At 41.4% G+C, this 21,805-nt stretch overlaps 1 protein-coding gene across 5 annotated transcripts in view; it reads left to right on the top strand.

Moving 5' to 3' along the window:
• The window catches only part of OCA2 (OCA2 melanosomal transmembrane protein), a 467,353-nt gene that overhangs the window by 84,327 nt on the left and 361,221 nt on the right, over positions 1–21,805 (top strand). For all 5 annotated transcript variants that reach the window (XM_087856735.1, XM_045795323.2, XM_045795325.2 and 2 more), the window contains exons 3-4: positions 16,169–16,267; positions 19,115–19,303. In XM_087856735.1, the coding sequence (XP_087712861.1) occupies positions 16,169–16,267; positions 19,115–19,303 (288 nt within the window). The remainder of the gene's footprint in view (positions 1–16,168; positions 16,268–19,114; positions 19,304–21,805) is intronic.

Here is a 21,805-nt window from a genome sequence, read left to right as displayed (position 1 = left end):
GTGCCCTTCTACATCTCTAACTATAGTCTGTAGTTTAAAATCCAATTTATCTGATATGAGAATTGCTACGCCAGCTTTCTTTTGAGGTCCATTTGCGTGAAAGATGGTACTCCATCCCCTTACTCTCAGTCTGAATGCATCTTTGGGTTCGAAATGAGTCTCTTGTAGACAGCAAATGGATGGGTCATGTCTTTTTATCCAATCTGCAACCCTGTGGCATTTTATGGGAGTGATCAAACCATTCACATTAAGACTGAGTACTGAGAGATATGATTTTAATGATGCCATGTTGCCAGTAAAGTCTTTGTTTGTATTGGCTGTGACTTTCTGTTCTGTATCACTCTTGGGACCTTTTTACTCTTATAGAACCCCCCGTAATATCTCCTGTAGGGCTGGTTTTGTGGTTACGAAATTGGTTAGTGACTGGCGATTCTGAAATGTCTTTATTTCTCCATCAATTCTGAATGACAGCCTTGCTGGATAAAGGATCCTTGGCTGCATGTTTTTCTCTGAAAGAGCTTTAAATATGCTCCCCCAACCCTTTCTCTCATTCCAGGTCTGTGTAGAGAGGTCTGACATAATTCTGATGCCTTTGCCTTGGTACGTGAGAAATTTCTTTGCCCTGGCCGCTTTCAATACTGTATCCTTGCATCTAGTATTTGCGAAATGCACTATGACGTGACGTGGCGTAGGTTTGTCGTGGTTGAGCTTGGGAGGGGTCCTCTCTGCCTCTTGGACACGAATGTTTGTTTCCCTCCTTAGATTAGGGAAGTTTTCAACTACAATTTGTTCAAATATCTCTTCTAGACCTCTGTTTTTCTCCACCCCCTCGGGGATGCCGATGATTCTAACATTGGATCGTGTCATTGAGTCAGTAATCTCCTGTAACCTACATTTGTGGGCTTGGATTTTTTTAAGAGCAGCTTCTATTTTGGTTTTTTCCTCTACTAACCCATCCTCCAATTCATTAACCCGTCCCTCTGCTTCTGTGACCCTGGCCATCAGAGCCTCTAGTTTTGCCTGCATTTGGCTCATAGAATTTTTAATTTCTGTCAGATTCGCTCTCATTTCTGTCCTTAGGGATTCTATATTCTCAGTAACGTTTTCGTTAATACTTTTTTCAATTCTACTCATCATTTTGACCATCATTACTCTGAATTCCATTTCTGATACTTTGGTTATATCCATATCCATTATTTCTGTGGCAGAGGCCACAGACTCACTGTCTTTTCTTTGCTGGGGGAGGGGGGGCTTCTCCTTCTTGTCATTCTGATGAGGAGAGGTTGCGGGGTTGTCCAGAGCCCAAATTATTGACTGGGTCCCAGGCCGTGCCCCTTGTTTTATAGGGATCTTAGGGATGTGGGCTTCTTCTTTAAAGATTTTATTTATTTATTTATGTGGCAGCCAACCAGTGAGAGAGGGAACAGAAGCAGGGGAGTGGGAGAGGAAGAAGCAGGTTCCCAGCGGAGGAGCCCGATGAGGGACTCCTTTCCGGAACGCCGGATTCACGCCCTAAGGCAAAGGCAGGCGCTCAATGACTGCGCCACCCAGGCGCCCGGGTTGTGGGCTTCTTGATTTTTCAGCCTGCCTTCTGGGGGAGGGGCCTGCCGCGCCGATACTCAGGCAACCCTGTTTGGGTAGAGTCTCCGTGTCCCCTGCGAGGGGGGATGGGGATGGGCACGCTGTGAGCCGGTATTTCCAGGCTTTTGTTCTCTGGCGGCTTTCCCTGGCGGTTTGCTGTGCCTCTTCTGAGAGTCAGAGCAGCAGCGGCCGAATCTCAGCCTCTGTCTCAGAACAGAGGGATTGCGGCCCGTTCTCCACTGATGTTCTGGCCACTTTAACTCTTTTACTGTTGGTGCTGCTCAACCCTGCAGCGACCCGGGATGTGCGCCCCACACCCGGCGTCCCAGCCCTCACTTCCAGGGCCGGCACGTCTCTGTCCTTTGTGTTTCTAATGCCGCCAGCCGCCAGCCGCCCCGCGCGCACTCCGGAAGCTCCCGGTTCAGTCTGGATCCAGTGAGCGCACCGGGATTCCGGTGTTCCGCGAGATGCCTGGTGGCGCGCGCTCCCGCTCCCGGCTTATGGTCTCAGTCTGCTGTTTTGCGGGTGCCGTCCGCGAGCCCCGCCCGCTCTCCCATGCAAGTGGCTACCGCTTCCCGGCGCCTGAACGCTGCGGCTCCCTCCCCCTTCCGTTTATCTTCCGATATCTGTGCACGGTTTCATGGATCCCCGCTTCGTACCTCAGTACTCGGCGCTGGAGATGTTCATTTGTAGAGATCCAGATGCATCTTCCTGCGTCTCAGGTTGGTTCCGTGGTTGTTTAGGCTGGTCTGGTACCTATCGAGCTCGACTCGGGGGACCGGCTGAAAAAGGTGTCTCCTACCCTCCGCCATCTTAACTCCTCGGTCCATATGTGTCTTTTGTTTGATTTCTAACCATTATTAAGAGTGGGGCATTGAAATCTCTAGCCAATATTGTAGAACTATCTATCCCTTCAATTATGTCATTGTCTGCCTCATATCTTTTGGAGCTCTGATGTTTGGCGCATATTATTTATAATTGTTATTGATAGCATATAGTTGAATTATGTTTTTTGTTTTCTTTTTTTTCTGTTTTAATCTCTCTGCCAACTGCTGCCTTTTTATTGATGAGTTTAGTATATTGATATTTAAGGTTATCATTCATACAAAAAGAATTACTTTTGGCATTTTGTTTTGTTTTCTGTATGTCTTATAACTTTATGTCCCTCATTTCCTTCATTACTGCCTTCTTCCTTTACTGCCTTCCTTTATGTTTAGTTGACTTTTTTTTGTAGTGACATGTTTTGATTCCCTTCTCATTTTTTTGGTGTAGGTTTTATTGTATTTTCTTTGTGTTTACAGTGATAATTGGATACGACATTCTAAAGTTATAACAACCTAATTTGAATTCATACCAACTTAGCTTCAACTGCATACAAAAATTCTACTTCTATATAGTTCTGCCCCTCTTTGTTATTGATATCACAAATTACATTTTTATACACTGTGTACCTGTTAACATAGATATAGAATTTTTTATGCGTTTATTTTTTAAATCCTGCAGAAAATAACTAGTGGGGGTGTTAAGCTGAAGAAGTGGGAAACTGCCCTCATGATTACAACTGATTACAAACTTTGCCTCTGAGCAGCCTGGGCTATAGGCTCTCTTTTTTGCAGTTAATTAAACTTAAAAGCTTGGCTATGCTTGGACAGGACAATGATAGACTCTCTGAAGCCCTGTGTGTATTTGGGTGAGGAATTACAGTCTTCTCCCAACTCTTCTAAAAAATGGCACATGAGTGGGTGGCAGCTTCCCTGATCACTTTCCTTCCTCGGATCTGCTTTCTGTCAGTGGATGCACTTGGCGGTTTTCTGTGTGATCACTTTTAGGGCAAACTCAACGTTTCCCAGCCTGCTGGTTTGCTTTTTTCCTTCTGGAAAGGTAGTTTGGACCAGTGAATCCAGGATGAAAACAGGCCAGAAAGAAGAGTCAGAGAGAGAGAGGGAGAGAGAGAGGAAGGCACTGGCATCATTTTGCACTCCTTGTTACTTGTTCTGGGTCCCTGCCAAGCAGAGCTGGCTTCTGTCCTGCACTGATGGTATCTACATGATACAGAGCTTGAGAAAGAATGAGAGCAAACCTCTTCCTCTACCACTGATAACCAAACCACTACCCTCTCTCCAGCATGTCTTTTGCTCTAATCATTGTCTTTTGTCTGGCCTTTAGAAACATGAATCTTCTCAGAAGTGTTAATATATGAGGTATGCAACATTTTTAACATTCTTAGATACTTATTTCTTAATAAAATGACATAAGCACCATAGGACTACCAAATGTTTGGATCTAGAAAGAACTAGGGTGTCTGGAGTTAAGAAAACTGCTGTAGACAGGGGAGGGCTGGGAGGTATTGCCTCCCAGGCATATATGAATTTTGCACATGTATACATAGAGTTGTTGAGACACTAGGGAAAATAGATACTATTGAATTTTGTGAATTTTGAAAACACCTGGGCTTAGATGTGAAGTCAGAGAATGTCAGTGAGATTTCTTTTTCAGAAGGAGAAAAGGTCAGGAATAATATAGATCTCATCAATATTTTCTACCTTAATAAAGTCAGAAAGAAAAATGACTCCAGAATATGTGTTTCTTGGGCAATCCTGAATCTCCTCTATATGTAGTTTGTGAGTTTTCTGTCTTCCAGGACAGCAGATAAGGGGTCCTGTGAAGTAACTGGGTTTGAAGCCCTCTCTGATTTTCTCTTCTTTGGAAAAAAGAAATGGACTTGGAACAATGGAAAATAATGTCTGGACAGTGTCAAATTAAGTTTAAATTTGGAATAGCCTGAAGTCTCTGGGAAATTTCCTAGCAAAACTTATTTTATTTTTGACTCGTTAGAATCATAACTAAATATTAAAAAGCTTAGAAACTACTCCCTGTACACTTATAACTACAATTATAAAATACTGTGTGTACACAAAGTGCAACAGAAATGTTAAATAATGAAATCAGCCAGATGTGCCCACCTCAGAGTAAATAAAAAGTCCTTTTGACTTTCCCCATTTCCAGTTTTCCTCCTTCATGGCCATAAGGTGAATTCTCAGCATTGCACAGTGTGGTGCTGCTGTGAGCTGTGCTGAGAGCCTGTGGGTAGTGCTTTCTAAGGAGCAATAACACCTCCACTCTCTTGAACGTTCTCTGCTCTTCAGAGGGTCAGTGGTGATTCTGAGCACATTATAATAATGGCTTAGAAAACTATTTCATTGAGTCAAAAAGACACCTCATGTAAATAAGCTATGGTTACTGGTATTTAACTAATTCATTAAGTATTTAAATACCTACATTGAACTGGGTACCAGTTAAGGTACCAGATAAAACAAGATGGAAATAACAGTCACCTTTCCCAGAAATGCTATGTAACAGATCACACCAAGGAGTAACAGAAAACATTGGATATTTGTTGACTTATTGAGACATTTATCTAAATGTGCCCGAGGCCTTTCTTCATTTACAGTTATGAGACATCAAAAATTTAAAAGCCCAACTAATTGTTTAAGCCAGTTTGAATAGCTAACAGCTAAAGTGCACGAATTATTAAATCCCTCAAGTGGAATTCATCTTCCATCTCTGCTGTGATGCATGCTAGTTAGGGCATCTGTTCTACACCTTGTTTTCTGCCGTGCTCTTCTTCCTGGCTAGTAAAGCTCCTGAGGACAGAGTCCTCTCTCATTTGTGTTCCCCAATAAACTGGGGATGCCCAGAGGTGGTGCTCAGAGGACACATTGCTGGCCCAAGACAGACTCCCTTCCTGGCTTCAGTGTGGAGTGATGGATATTGTTGGACACAGCTCAGGGCCCTGGTTTCATTCATCCATGAGACCAGAGTCTTATTGTCTAAGATCACAGGTGCATGCTGGAATGAGAAGAAGAAAGGAGGTGGGAATATTTTTCTTTCCATTCTCTGCATTTATGATCTGAGTGTTATTACTGCCCCAAGTGAGTGTTTCATGGCACCCACAGCAGCTCTGTGTGGTCTGGGCTCCTTTAGTAAAGACAATGTATTTCTATATAAAATGACATATTCCCAACAGTTAGGAATGAAAATGTTTTCTGCAGCTTTTCATGAAAAGCTGGTTGCTTTTAAACATTATGTATCCTTGAATGAGGAGACCATATATGCTTGTGGGCTCTTGTGCATGTGCAATTATTTCCATCTTAAAATCTCCTGATTTGGATAAGTTTATGGTGGCCCTTCTTCTAATGCAGGCCAGCACAGTGGAGGGGGGGTCCCACACAGTGTGAACCTTTGCTTTGCTTCACTTGTGGCTTCTATCCCCCTCAGAGACCCCTCCTTGCCATTTAATCATTTCATTAAAATTTTTAAAATTTTGTTTAGTTAGCCACCATATAGTACATCATTAGTTTTTGATGTGTTCAATGATTCAATAGTTGCATATAACACCCAGTGCTCATCCCGACATGGGCCCTCCTTAATATCCATCACCTGGCTACCCCATCCTTCAACCCTTTCCCCTCTGAAACCCTCAGTTTGTTTCCCAGAATCCATAGCCTCTCATGATTTGTCTCCCTTTCTGATTTTCCCTGCTTCAGTTTTCCCTCCCTTCCCCTATGGTCCTCTGTGCTATTGCTTATGTTCCACATATGAGTGAAACTATATGATAACTTATCTTTCTCTGCTTGACTTATTTTTATTTTACTTAGGATAATCCCCTCCAGTTCCATCCATGTCGATGCAAATGGTGGGTATTCATCCTTTATGACGGCAGAGTAATAGTCCATTGTGTGTGTGTGTGTGTGTATGTATACGTATACATATCTCACATATTCTTTATTCATACATCTGTTGAACGGCATCTCAGTGCCTTCCACAGTTTGGCTATTGTGGACATTGCTGCTGTAAACATTGGGGTGCATGTGTCCCTTCTTTACACTACATGTTTATCTTTGGGGTAAATACCCAGTAGTGCAATTCCTGGATCATAGGGTAGCTCAATTTTTTACTTTTTGAGGAACCTTTGTACTGTTGTACCAGCTTGCATTCCCACCAACAGTGTAAGAGGGTTCTCCTTTCTCCACATCCTCACCGAAAATTGTTGTTTCCTGTTTTGTTAATTTTTTCCATTCTGACTGGTGTAAGGTGGTATCTCAATGTGGTTTTGATTTGAATTTCCCTGATGACTAATGATGTTGAATAATTTTCATGTGTCTGTTAGCCATTTGTATGTTTTCTTCAGAGAAGTGTCTGTTCATGTTTTCTGCCCATTTCTTGACTGGATTATTTGTTTTTTGAGTGTTGAGTTTTAGACGTTCTTTATGGATTATGGATACCAGCCCTTTATCTGTAATGTCATTTGCAAATATCTTCTCCCATTCCATGGGTTGCCTCTTAGATTTGTTGACTGTTTCCTTTGCTGTGCAGAAGCTTTTTATCTGGATGAAGTCCCAAAAGTTTATTTTTGCTTTTGTTTCTTTTTTTAAATTTATTTTATTTTTTTAATAATATTTTTTATTATATTATGTTAGTCACCATACAGTACATCCCTGGTTTTTTATGTAAAGTTCCATGATTCATTAGTCGCGTATAACACCCAGTGCAACATGCAATAGGTGCCCTCCTTACTACCCATCACCAGCCTATCCCATTCCCCCTCCCCCCTCCCCTCTGAGGCCCTCAGTTTGTTTCCCAGAGTCCATAGTCTCTCATGCTTCATTCCCCCTTCTGATTACCCCCCTTTCTTTATCCCTTTCTTCCCCTACCGATCTTCCTACTTCTTATGTTCCATAAATGAGTGAATCCATATGGTAATTGTCTTTCTCTGCTTGACTTATTTCATTTAGCATTATCTCCTCCAGTCCCGTCCTGTTGCAGCAAATGATGAAAAATTGTTCTTTCTGATGGCTAATATTCCATTGTATATATGGGACACATCTTCTTAATCCAGTCATCTGTTGAAGGGCATCTCGGTTCCTTCCACGATTTAGCTATTGTGGACAATGCTGCTATGAACATTGGGGTGCATATGGCCCTTCTCTTCACTACGTCTGTATCTTTGGGGTAAACACCCAGTAGTGCAATTGCTGGATCCTAGGGTAGCTCTATTTTTAACTTTTTAAGGGACCTCCACACTGTTTTCCAGAGTGGCCGTACCAACTTGCATTCCCACCAACAATGTAGGAGGGATCCCTTTCTCCACATCCTCTCCAACAATTGTTCTTTCTTGCCTTGTCAATTTTTGCCATTCTAACTGGCGTAAGGTGGTATCTCAATGTGGTTTTGATTTGAATTTCCCTGATGGCTAATGATTTTGAACATTTTTTCATGTGTCTGTTAACCATTTGTATGTCTTCATTGGAAAAGTGTCTGTTCATATCTTCTGCCCACTTTATGATTTATTTGTTTCTTTTGTATTGAGTTTGAGAAGTTCATTGTAGATCTTGGATACCAGTCTTTTATCTGTAGTGTCATTTGCAAATATCTTCTCCCATTCCATGGGCTGCCACTTAGTTTTTTTGACTGGTTCCTTGGCTGTGCAGAAGGTTTTTATCCTGATGAAGTCCCACAAGTTCATTTTATCTTTTGTTTCTCTTGCCTTTGGAGATGTGTCACAAAAAAGGTTGCTGTGGCCGATGTCGTAGAGGTTGCTGCCTATGCTCTCCTCTAGGAATTAGATGGATTCCTGTCTCACATCGAGGTTTTTCTTCCATTTGGAGTTTATCTTTGTGTATGGTATGAGAGAGTGGTCAAGTTTCATTCGTTTGCATGTAGCTGTCCAATTTTCCCAGCACCATTTATTGAAGAGACTGTCTTTTCCACTGGATGTTTTCTCCTGCTTTATCACAGATTAGTTGCCCAAAGAGCCAAGGGTCCATTTCTGGGATCTCTATTCTGTTCCGTTGGTCTATGTGTCTGTTTTTGTGCCAGTACCATGCTGTCTTTGTGATCACAGCTTTGTAGTACAACTTGAAATCCGGCATTGTGATGCCTCCAGCTTTGTTTTTCCTTTTCAACAGTTCCTTGGCGATTCGGGGCCTTTTCTGTTTCCACACAATTTAAGGGCTGTTTGTTCCAGTTCTTTGAAAAATGTCATTGGTATTTTGATCGGGATGGCATTGAAAGTGTAGATTGCTCTGGGTAGCATGGACATTTTAACTATGTTAATTCTTCTGATCCATGAACATGGAATATTTTTCCATCTTTTTGTGTCTTCTTCAATGTCTTTCAAGAGTGATTTGTAGTTTCTAGAATATAGGTCCTTTACGTCTCTGGTTAAGTTAATTCCTAGATAGCGTATTGTTTTTGGTGCTATTGTAAATGGAATGGATTCCCAAATTTCTCTTTCTTCAGTCTCATTGTTCGTGTATAGAAATTCAACTGATTTCTGAGCATTGATTTTGTATCCTGCTACATTACTGAATTGCTCTATAAGTTCTAGTAGTTTGGGGGTGGATTCTTTTGGGTTTTCCATATAGAGTGTCATGTCATCTGCAAAGAGAGACAGTTTGACTTCTTTGCCAATTTGGATAGCTTTTATCCCTTTTTGTTGTCTGATAGCTGTTGCAAGGACTTCTAGTACTATGTTGAACAATACTGGCAAGAGAGGGCATCCTTGTCGTGTTTCTGATCTTAAGGGTAAGGCTTCCAGCTTTTCCCCATTGAGAATGATATTTGCTGTAGGCTTTTTGTAGATGGTTTTTATGAGATTGAGGCATGTACCCTCTATCCCTACACTCTGAAGGGTTTTAATCAGGAAAGGATGCTGTATTTTGTCAAATGTTTTTTCTGTGTCTATTGAGAGGATCATATGATTCTTGACTCTTTTCTTGTTGATATAATCTATCACACTGATCGATTTGCATATGTTGAACCACCTTACATCCCAGGGATGAATCCCACTTGGTCATGATGGATAATCCTTTTAATGTACTGTTGGATCCTATTAGCTAGGATCTTGTTGAGAATTTTGGCATCCATATTCATCAGGGATATAGGTCTGTAATTATCCTTTTTGCTAGGGTCTTTGCCTGGTTTGGGGATTAAGGTAATACTGACCTCATAGGATGAGTTTGGTAGTTTTCCTTCTATTTCTATTTTTTGAAACAGCTTCAGGAGAATAGGTATTATAACTTCTTTGAAGGTTTGGTAGAATTCCCCGGGGAATCCCTCAGGCCCTGGAGTTTTGTTTTTCGGAAGGATTTTAATCACTGCTTAAATCTCTTCATAATTAATCGGTCTGTTTAAAAAATGAATTTCTTCCTGTTTCAGTCTTGGTAATTTTTAGGTTTCCAGGAAGGCATCCATCTATTCCAGATTGCTTAATTTATTGGTATAAAGCTGTTGATAAAATTTTCTAATGATCCTTCCTATTTCATTGGTGTTGGTTGTGACCGCTCCTTTTTCATTCATAATTTTATTAATTTGGCTCCTTTCTGTATTCTTTTGTATAAGTCTTGCCAGTGGCTTATCTATTTTATTTATTCTTTCAAAGAACCAGCTTCTAGTTCTATTGATCTGCTCTACTGTGCTCCTGGTTTCTAATTCATTGATCTCTGCTCTAATTATGATCAACTGCTTTCTCATGTGTGGCTTAGGCCTGTTCTTCTGTTGCTGTTCCAGCTTCTTGAGGTGAGAATATAAAAACTGCATTTTAGATTTTTCTATTCTTTTGAGTGAGGTTTGGATGGCTATGTATTTTCCCCTTAGGACTGCCTTTGCAGTGTCCCATAGGTTTTGGACCGATGTGTTTTCATTCTCGTTGGTCTCCATAAATTGTTTAAATTGATTTTTGATTTCCTGGTTTATCGAATCATTCTTGAGAAGGATAGTTCTTTGTTTCCAAGTGTTTGAGTTTCTTCCAAGTTTTTCCTTGTGGTTGAGTTCCAATTTCAGAGCGTTGTGGTCTGAGAATATGCAGGGAATAATTTCAGTCTTTTGGTATCAGTTGAGACCTGTTTTGTGACCCAGAACATGATCTATTCTGGAGAATGTTCCATGTGCATTCGAATAGAATGAGTATTGTTGTTCTGGGGTGTAGTGTTCTATATATATCTATGAGGTCCATCTGGTCCAGTATGTCCTTCAAAGCTCTTGTTTCTTTGTTGATTTTTTGCTTAGGTGATCTGTCTATTGCTGAGAGCGTAGTTTTGAGGTCCCCTACTATTAATGTATTATTATCGATATGTCTTTTTATTCTGGTTAAGAGTTGGCTTGTGTAACTGCTGCTCCCCTGTTTGGGGCATATATATTGATAATTGTCATATCCACTTGTTGGATACATCCTTTGAGAATAATATAGCATCCTCCTGTATCTCTAACTACAGTCTTTAGTTTAAAATCCAATCTGTCTGATATGAGAATTGCTACCCCAGCTTTCTTTTGATGTCCATTGGCATGAAAAATGGTTTTCCATCCCTTTACTTTCAGTCTGGATGTATCTTTAGATTCAAAATGAGTCTCTTATAGATAGCAAATGGATGGGTCATGTCTTTTTATCCAGTCTGCAACCCTGTGGCATTTATGGGAGCATTTAGGCCATTCATATTGAGAGTGATTATTGAGAGATATGATTTCAATGATGTCATGTTGCCTGTAAAGTCTTTGTTTCTATAGATTGTAACTTTCTGTTCTGTATCACTCTTGGGGCCTTTTTACTTTTATAGAACCCCCCTTAATATCTCCTGTAGGGCTGGTTTCGTGGTTACAAAATTGGTCAGTGACTGGCGATTCTGGAAGGTCCTTATCTCTCTATCAATGCTGAATGACAGCCTTGCTGGATAAAGGATACTTGGCTGCATGTTTTTCTCTGAAAGAGCTTTAAAAATCCCCCCCCTCAACCCTTTCTCTCATTCCAGGTCTTTTGTTTCTCTTTCCTTTGGAGATGTGTCTTGAAAGAAGTTGCTGTGGCTGGGGTCAAAGAGGTTACTGCCTATGTTCTCTAGGATTTTGATGGATTCCTGTCTCACATTGAGGTCTGTCATCCATTCTGAGTTTTTGTGTATGGTGTAAGCACATGGCCCAGTTTCATTATTCTATGTGTAGCACTCCAATTTTCCTAGCACCATTTATGAAGAGACTTCCTTTTTCCATTGGATATTTTTTCCTGCTTTGTCGAAGATTAGGTGGCCATACAGTTGAAGCTCCATTTCTGGAGTCCCTATCTGTTCCACTGATCTATGTGTCTGTTTTTGTGCCAGTTCCATGCTTTCTTGGTGATCACACGTTTGTAGTATAGCTTGAAATCAGGCAACGTGATGCCCCCAGGTTTTTTTTCTTTTTCAACATTTCCTTGGTGATTCGGGGTTTTTTCTGGTTCCATACAAATTTTAGGATTGTTTCCTCCAGCACTTTGAAAAATGGTATTAACATTTTGATCAGGATGGAGTTAAAAGTGTAGGTTGCTCTGAGTAGCATAGACATTTTAACAATGTTTATTCTTCTGATCCATGAGCATGGAATGCTTTTCCATCTTTTTGTGTCTTCTTCAATGTCTTTCATCGGTGTTCTGTAGTTTCTAGAGTATAGATAGAGTATCGGTTTCCAGGAAGGCATCCATTTCTTCCAGGTTGCTTAATTTATTGGCATATAGTTGTTGATAATAGTTTCTAATAATTGTTTCTATTCCCTTGGTGTTAGTTGTGATCTCTCCCCTTTCATTCATGATTTTATTAATTTGGTTCCTTTCTCTCTTCTTCTGTATAAGTCTGGCTAGTGGTTTATCGATCTTATTAATTCTTTCAAAGAACCAGCTTCTAGTTTCGTTGATCTGTTCTACTGTTTTTCTGGTTTCTATTTCATTGCTCTCTGCTCTAATTATTATTTCTCTTCTCCTGCTTGGTTTTGGTTCTATTTGCTGTTCTTTCTCCAGCTCCTTTAGGTGTAAGGTTACCTTGTGCATTTGGGATTTTTCTAATTTTCTGAGAGAGGCTTGGATGGCTATGTATTTCCCTCTTAGGAGCACCTTTGCAGTATCCCATAGGTTTTGGACTGAAGTGTTTTGATTCTCATTATTTTCCATGAATTGTTTAAGTTCTTCTTTAATTTCCTGGTTGACGCAATCATTCTTTAGCAGGATGTTCTTTCTTCCAAGTGTTTGAATTCCTTCCAAATTTCTTCTTGTGTTTGAGTTCCAGTTTCAAGGCATTGTAGTTTGATAACATGCAAGGAATAATCTCAATCTTTTGGTATCAGTTGAGACCAATTTGTGACCCAGTATGTGGTCTAATCTGGAGAAATTTCCATGTGCACTTGAGAAGAATGAGTATTCTGCTGTTTTAGGATCGCATGTTCTGTATATATCTACGAAGGCCATCTGGTCCAATGTGTCATTCAAAGCTCTTGTTTCCTTGTTGATCTTCTGCTTAGATGATCTGTCCATTGCTGAGAGTGGAGTGTTGAGGTCTCCTACTATTAATGGATTATTATCAATATGATTCTTTATTTTGGTTCACAGTTGTCTTATGTAGTTGGCTATTCCTATGTTGGGGGCATAGATATTTACAACTGTTAGATTTTCTTGTTGGAGAGACCCTTTAAGTATGATATAGTATCCCCCTACATTTCTTTCTACCATCTTTGGTTTAAAATCTAATTTGTCTGATATGAGGATTGCGATCCCAGCTTTCTTTTGAGGTACATTAGCATGGTACATGGTTCTCCATCCCCTCACTTTCAATCTGGATGAGTCTTTAGGTCCAAAATGGGTGTCTTGTCAACAGCATATGGATGGGTCCTGCTTTTTTATCCAATCTGAAACCTTGTGTTTTTTCATGGGAGCATTCAGCCCATTTACATTCAGAGTAACTATTGAAAGATATGAATGTAGTTCCATTATATTGCCTGTAATGTCCCTGTTTCTATAGATTTTCTCTGTTTCTTTCTGGTCTATGTGACTCTTGGGGTCTCTCTTCCCTTACGAAATCCGCCTTAACATTTCTTGCAGGGCTGGCTTGGTGGTCACATATTCTTTCAGGTTCTGCCTGTCCTGGAAGCTCTTTGTCTCTCCATCCATTCTGAATGACAGGCTTCCTGGCTAAAGTATTCTTGGCTGCATGTTCTTCTCATTTAGTACCTTGAATATGTCTTGTCAGCCTTTTCTGGCTTGCCAGGTCTCTGTGGACAGGTCTGATGTTATTCTGATATTCTTCCCTCTGTATGTAAGAAATCTCTTCCCCCTAGCTGCTCTCAGGATAGCTTCCCTGGCTCTAAGAATTGCAAGTTTTACTATTTATATGCTGGAGTGTTGGTCTATTTTAATTGATCTCGGGAGGGTTCCTCTCTGCCTCTTGGACATGAATGCTTGTTTTCTTCCTCTCATTAGGGAAGTTGTCAGCTATAATTTGCTGAAATATACCTTCTAGCCCCCCCAGCCCCACCCCCTCAGGGATCCCAATAATTCTGACATTGGAAAAGTTTCATGATGTCACTGATCTCTCTGAGTCTGATCTCATGGGCTTCTGGTTGTTTATCCCCATCCTCTTCAGTTCCTTCCTTTCTATCAGCCTTTCTGAATCACTACTTCATTCTGCTGCCTAATTTACTCTGGCTGTTAGAGTATCCTGTTAGACGGCATCTCATTCATAGCATTTTTAGGTTCAGCCTGGTTAGATCTCATTTCTGCCCTTAGAGATTCTATATTGTTGCTAATGGTTTTCTTAAGCCTAGCTATTGACTTCATAATTGTTAACCCAAAGTCTATCTCTGACATCTTGCTTATATCCATATCCATTACTTCTGTAGCAGAGGCCATTGTCTCTGGTTCCTTTCTTTATTGGGAGTTCCTCCTCCTAGTCATTCTGTTGAGGGATGGTTAGGGAATGTACAGAATCCAAAGTATCAACCACGACCTTAACAAGATGCACCCTAGGAAAATCAGAGTGGTTAGAAGCCACCGCCGAAAAGACAAAGCCAAAATGAAGCACAAGACTAAAATTTATAAAATAAAAAAAATTAAAAATTAAAAATTAAAAAAAGGTGGGGGGAGTGGGAGGGGGGACTATAATCTCTCCGTGTGGACAAAGTAGGGTGTTTCAATTGTTCCTGGGCATATTTTGTTCTGTTTGTTAGAGGACACTACTTCCCAAAATTACAGAGAAAGTTAAACTTATGTATATATAAAGGTAATATTGAGTAGGGAAAGAAAGACTATATTGAAGCATGTATCTCTAAAAAAATATAGGTGTGAAGAAGTACAACTTAAAAAGCTACTATGAAATATTGGTTGATATATTAACTATCTAGTTGAAAGGAGAAAAAAGTAAGAAGAAGAAAGAGAAGAAGCATAAGAGAAAGAACAAAAAGAAAGTTTTATCTGAAAAATAAGCTGTGAGGCAATGATAGAGCTCAATATACTATTTTCCCCTAGTGTTGGGATTATATAGTTTTATGGGGACCATAGGGTTGTTGTCCTCTTGTTGTTTCAGCCTGTCTTCTGGGGGAGGGGCCTGCTGCACAGTTTCTCAGGCAACCCTGCTTGGGTAGAGTTGCCCTGCCCCACCCCCTCGGGGCTGGGCTCAATGGAACCTGGTTTTTTGAGTTTTGTCCTCTGGTGGCTTTACAGGCCTCTTCCAAGGGTCAGAGCAAAAATGGCCACACCCAAACCTGCATCCCAGAGCAGAGAAATCACAGTCTCTTCTCTTCACTAAACCCTCCAGAACACACAGTCTCCATTTCTGTATGTGTCGTTGCACACCGCCTCCCCTGGTGTGCGCCCATGGCGACTCTCTCAGAGGTCGACCCAGGGACCAAGGCATGTCCCTCCCCTTTGTGCTTCTAAATCCTGGAGTGGCCATGGGCTCAGAGGGCCTCCTGAGAGTGCACGCAGCTCCTGGATCTGTCTGAGCACTGCTCTAAAGCCCTTTCCCAGCTGCTCTTCGAGTTTTTGCATGGTCCCTGGCAAAGGATTCTTTTGTGCTCTGGTGTTATATCACTTTCCAGGAGCCAGCATATGGATGCTCTCAACCCCTTCTGTTTATCTTCTGATATCTCCCCAAAGATTCATGACTCCATCCTTCCTACCTCGAGACAGGTGGTGTTTTTCTGCTTATAGAGACCCAGATATATATTCTTACATCTCAGGATGATTTTGTAGGTGTTCAGACTGGTTTGGTAGATATCAAACTAAATTCAGGAGACCGGTTGAAATGCGGTCCCCTACTCCTCCACCATCTTGCCTCTTCCTGTCATTTCATTTTGACCCCATGGGCCCTGACTTCTACTTACTGATCTTCAATGGGAAGCCACTAGGATATTTTAAATGTGTGATATTTAAATACTTTGATCTTAGGAAGGAGAATTGGGAAGTAGAATTTTCTGAGTATAGAAAGGCCCATCAAACTGTGAATGGTTTTCTCTATGAAAAGTTCTGCATGGAATGGCAAAGTCTAAAAGTATCAATCCTACAGCACTTGGTCTCCTATGTGAATATCTGTTTTGCATTGCCAACCTGGTTTGTGCTGGGGAGGAGAGTTGTTTCTAATTGTCTCTCCTAAAACTCTAGCTTTTTACAATTCAGATATAACTTACGTAAAATTTATCACTGATTCTCAAGCATGTTCTTGAATATAGCCCCAATTACCAGCGAACACCTCCACCTTTTTTGTGTTGGTGATCCTTTTTCCTTCACTGTATCTTGCAGGTCTCAGCCTTCTTTACCTCAGTTATTCAACTCCAGGTCAAAAGACCCCTGCTTTACAGAAAACACCCCTTTGCTGAGAAATTCCTCACAGGAGAAAGGGTGAGTTTCCCCCCACCTACTTCTTGTAAAATTAAGAAATCTCTGAACATTGCTCTTGGCACTTATGTTGGAGAATTTCTTCCCGAGATATGAATTTTTGCCTGACATGTTGTTTGGTCTCTGCCAGATCTTTGTCAATTCAACGTAGTGTATATTCATGATTCTAGTAGTTGTAGTCTGTGGTTTATGAATTTTCAAATAACCTTGAGCGTATCCCTGCAATGATTAAATAACACATGTGCACATTCTTGAATGTACACAGCTCTGATGGGCCGTCTTACCAGGCCAGGGCTTCTGAACTGGGGGTGAGGAAGGGACCGACTGTCCAGAGATATTTTTTGTTGTCACAGCTGGGGCAGTGCAATGCACAAGACACTTCTCCACAACAAAGAATTATCTGGCTCAAATGTCATTAATATTGAGGTTGAAAACGTATGATTTAAGAAGAACCTCTACTTCCTGAAAGTTTGAAGGTCCTACTGGGAACAAACAGGATGGTTTTGGAATCTCTGAGCAGAGCTGATCTGGAGGATAACTCTGTCCCTTAGGATTAATGGCCCTGGCCCAGGTATCCAAGTTCATCTCTTCTTTCTGCAGACAAACTTCTGGAAGCCTGAACCACCTGCTCAGTATCCCCTGACTCCCTGCACATTACACATTTGGTGGCATTGTCATGGACCCTTCCTTTCCTGCCCTCTGACCCCATACACCTGCATCAGCAGGCAGGCTGCTGTGTTACCTGCACTTACCGCCCTCCCATCCTCTGAGGAGCTGCCCATCCTCTTTCCAGCCCTGTCTGCAACCTTGGGGGTGGGACTTCATACTTTATAGAGTGTATCAGAATTCTTTGGGGTACTTGTATGCCATGTGGATTCCTAGCCTCCCTTGCCAAAGACTCACCCCATTTAGATAGGGTGTAGGAATGTGGACTTAATCACCTCCTGGTCCAGGAACAATCTTGCTCTCTCCAGGAGATTCCTGATGACAAGATGTGTCTTCCTGCAAAAGTTCCCACTGAGCCCTTTGACTAGATGAACTTCCTCCCCTTCTGGCTCTCCAGGGTAGTTCTCACTCAACTTCAAAGGGGGTCAGATGTCACCTCCTTTGTGAAACATTTGTCTCCCCCCAACTCCCTCAAGAGTCAATGCTTCTTCTGTGCTCTCAAATTCCACATTCATGCCCGTACTTTAGAACATGCCTTATGTTCTGGTTTTGTGTGCCAGCCTGTCTCTTCTTTATCTCACATCCCAGTGTCCAGCGCAGCCCTTGCAACTAGGAGGATAACTTAATTTTTCTCCATTTCTCCTAATAAATAACTTTGAAAACAAACACTTCAAACGTCAATTCCCTTAATCCTAAATAAAGTTTATTTTAGAACTTATGTTTCATTGGAAAAGCATAATGTATAGGCATTTGTCCTGGGCATATGGAGCATAGAAACATGCCCTGGGATGCCAAGCTGTGCCTCATGTCAAAAAGCACTACAGAGGAGCAGAACATGGGTCAGGTTTGCTTACAAAATGTTTTCCTCCTTTTCAAGGTGTAGAGGCAGGAACGTGCAGCTGACAGTAGTAGGAGTGGAGCATGCTGTGTGTCTGCACTGACCAGCCTTGTAGCTACTCGCCACAGCCTTATTCAAAGTTACATTAATTAAAATTAAATTAATTGAAAAATTCAGTTCTTCAGTTACACACTTCAAGTGCCAGTGAGCAGTGTGACTACCATACTGGATAGGTCAGAGAGCATGTCCATCACCACAGAAAGATCTATTGCACAGCATTGTTCTAGATATGCTGACATTAGCTTTCTTCTTGCCACCATTAAAAGAAGTTTCCTTAGTTTCAATTTTTGTTACAGTTGTATTTGTTCACCAGTTGAGGGGGTCATGATATCAAAACTCTTTATTTTTGGTATTGATTGGTTTGCAGCACTGTCAGCCTCATTTATATTGTTACATATTGGTTTCACATAACCTAATTTGCATCTTTGGGCCTCTCTTTATGAATAAGACTTTTTTTTTCTTGTTATAAACCAGTTTGAAAGCAATTGTAGGTGTTCAGGAGGATCATGATGTCCTGTTGAGCTAGTTGGGCTTGAGAGGCATAATTGATTTCTAAGATCATGGCCCGTTAGGTCAGTAGGGTGATCCCATGAATATTCCAAGCAATGCATGAAAATACTGGGCTTTAGTGCAGCCTCACTAGAGTCAAGTGCATCTGAACTGAGGGTTTGTTCAGAACCCCAGAGATTCAACTAAAAGTAAATGGATATGTGCACATGTAATTTTGAGAAAAGTTTGTGATTCCTTTTAAATCATCCGTCTAGATAAAGGTTCCATTTTGGGGCCCATCTAGTCCAGCACTGATGTTCTCCACTCCTGCTCATGCTCATATATAGGCTGGGTGGAAAAGCCAGGTAGACCATCTTCCCTATATAGCTCTATTATGGAAAGATAACTGTAGGCCTGCACCACTCATTCTGCTTTAGGACAAGTGTAACGACGAGGCATTGAGAACTCCATCACAATCAAAGAGAAAGCAAATACTGAAATGAACAGGAGTTGGTTGGAGCCAGAAACAGCTTTATTGGAAAGTTCCAAACTCAGAAAAAGCTGATGTTTCTTGAAGGTCCACAAATCATATGTGTGACCCCAAATGATTTTCCATAAGCTACATGTTCTGTGATGTCAAGAAACACCCATTCCCACCAGTTTGACAGCACTAAAATGTCTGTGGTCCTTTTAAAAACCAGAATTGATTCCACATTTCGTACTTACCACTGAAATGAAATCTTATTTTGGAGATGATACTATTTATGTGAAAATAACCACAAAGCCTTGCTTTCCAGGTCATGGTGCATGCCTATTTGCCATCCAGAGTTCATGACTGCTGAAGAATCTTGGGGAAACAGCTCGGCTGAGTGGGAGGGAGGATCCCTGCTGAGCAAAGACTTGGCTGGGTCCTCTGGCTCTACCTCCCAAGAGAAGGGGGAGCATCTGGACAGTGCTCATACCAGGTTCCGTCTTTTGAAGCTGAGGTAGGAAGACTTGGAGTGCTAGTGCTGGCACAGGGTATCCCACTTCCCTGACCCTGGGCTGGGGGTGGTTCTCACCCTCACTGCATCCTTGCCAACCAACAGAGTGAAGGTGAGGAATAAGACTTTTCACATTTGGCCAGGCTGTACTTTTCCTGGAAGATTATCCACATTTTCTCCAGGCCCTGGAAGGTAGTGTAAGGTGGCACTGCTAGTCAGCATGGAGCCTGTAAGGCTATAGGGCAGCTCAACTACAAACACAAATGACTAACGTCTTACACTCCTTGTTTGTGTTGCGGTGTCTTCACAGCATGACCCGAGTTTGCAGATGGAATCCGTTCACTTCAGCAGTCCCTGTGGTGTTGTGTTTTATTGTTTTATTGATTTCTTGATTTATTGATTTATTGATTTATTTATAGATTTTACTTATTTATTTGTCAGAGAGAGAGACAGACAGACAGACAGAAGGAGCAGGGGGAGTGGCAGGTAGAGGGAGAAGCAGACTCTCTGCTAAGCAGGGAGCCTGATGCAGGACTTGATCCCAGAAACTCCGGAATCATGACCTGAGCCAAAGGCACACGCATAACCTGAGCCACCCAGGTGTCCCGCCTGTGGTGTTTTAAAATGATATTATTATTGATATTGATACTGATATTATCCCTTGTTGGTGGTGATGAAGCATGTTATTAGAAAGGTTGGCTCTAGAGCCAGGGCTCATCCTTCAGGAAACTGTGTTGTCCAGCCTGGTGTGAGCTGGGGCCCTGAGGCTGTGAATGTGTGAGGAAGGGTGGTGGTGGTAGTGGTGGTGGAAAGCTATGCTTGCACATGCAGAGGAGGGAATAGGCGTTCGTGTGTGTGGGAAAGCTGAGGGCATTATGTTGGACCAATATGACAGCTGGCCAGCCAGAGCTGGAGCAATTTTGCTCTCCCTGCTTTGTCTGCTGGGCTTCCATAGGTACATTTGCTTAAAGGAACGGTTTTGTTGAGAGCAACATGTTTGAAAGTGGCATTTCTAAGGACAGAATAAGGCTTGGGGACCAGGACCACCAGGTCCTCATTCCAGATATGCTCTGAGGTAGCTGAGGGACCAGAAGCAGACACATCTATTCAACTGTCTCCTTGTCACCTTGTGTCTCCCTCACTGCACAGCCTTACATGGGCTTCTACTAAGATGGTCTGTGGGAAAGCTCCTGGATAGGTGAGAAAACACTATGTAGTTATAAGATAATAGTGTTATTATTTGTCTACATTAGGGGACCTGTCTTTTCTGAAGCTGTTTGAAGGCCTGATTAGAAATGAACCTATCTGAATGCCCAAAGTGCACCTGTTTGTATGCAGAGAGGCCCACTCTCATTGTTCTACTGACCCTTCTAGAAATCTTGAGAGGTAGATGAAGGAAGGGACTTCAGGGAGGATAAGGATTTTGCCTGGGGTCATGCAGTTTGTAAGCTGAGAGGTGTAGGCAGGGATGTGACCCCCATATCCTCTACCTGTGTTTGACTATGGAGATTATATTTCCCAACATGCTTCCCAGCCATGTGTTACTTTTTAAATTATTTGTCTCAGCTTCCTACATAAATGTAACAAATATTTGGCCACAGAATCTGCTATGCAATTAAGTGAATTGTGTGAAAGTGTGTGACTAGGGATCTGGTCCCAAGGACCAGCAGGACGGTAAGCCCTGACACTGTTAACACCTTTCTTCAACTGGTTGGTTCACAGCTCAAGAGGATGCCAGGTTCTTCAACTGTCCCACACCATAGAAAAATTAAATCAAGTACATTTGAGACTTTACATTCTGTAGTTGCTTAATCTTCTAAGATTCATGGAATAGTTGCACTGAGCTTGCCACTGAACTAAAAGACTTAGTGCCATTCTTTTTAACAGGTCTAAAACGTACCATATATGATCATTGAGGAAACTTGTAAAACATATTTTGGGTTGTCAGCTCTGCTATATATGTCAGTTATGTAGAAAAAGATTTTGTATTTGAAATAGTTAAATTAATGCTTCATGCTTTAAAAAAGAAGTATCATTTTGATTCCCTTTTATTTATTATTATTTTTTAATTTGGGTATAGTTGACACACAATGTTACATTGATTTCAGATATACAACACAGTGTTTCAACAAATGTGTATGTTATGCTATTTTCAAGAGTAGCTACTGTTTGTCACCATGCAATGCTCTTAAGATACCACTGACTATATTCCCTGTGCTGTACCCTTGATTCCTATGTTTTGTACATTCTATAACTAGAAGACTGTACCTTCCACTCCCCTTCACCCATTTTGCCCATCCTCTACTTCCCTCCCCTCTGGTAACCATTAGTTTATTCTCTGTATTTATAGGTCTTAGTCTGCTTTTTGTTTATTCATTTGTTTTGTTTTTTAGATTTCATATATGAATGAAATCATATGATATTTGTCTTTCTGTGTTTGACTTATTTCACTCAGCATAATACCTTTTAGGTCCATCTGTGCTGTTACAGATGGCAAGATCTTGT

The sequence above is a fragment of the Ursus americanus genome, chromosome 28, assembly GCF_024610735.1.
Source record: "Ursus americanus isolate L20-20 chromosome 28, mUrsAme1.1.p, whole genome shotgun sequence".
Taxonomy (NCBI): domain Eukaryota; kingdom Metazoa; phylum Chordata; class Mammalia; order Carnivora; family Ursidae; genus Ursus; species Ursus americanus.
This window is presented reverse-complemented; position numbering and strand designations above follow the sequence as displayed.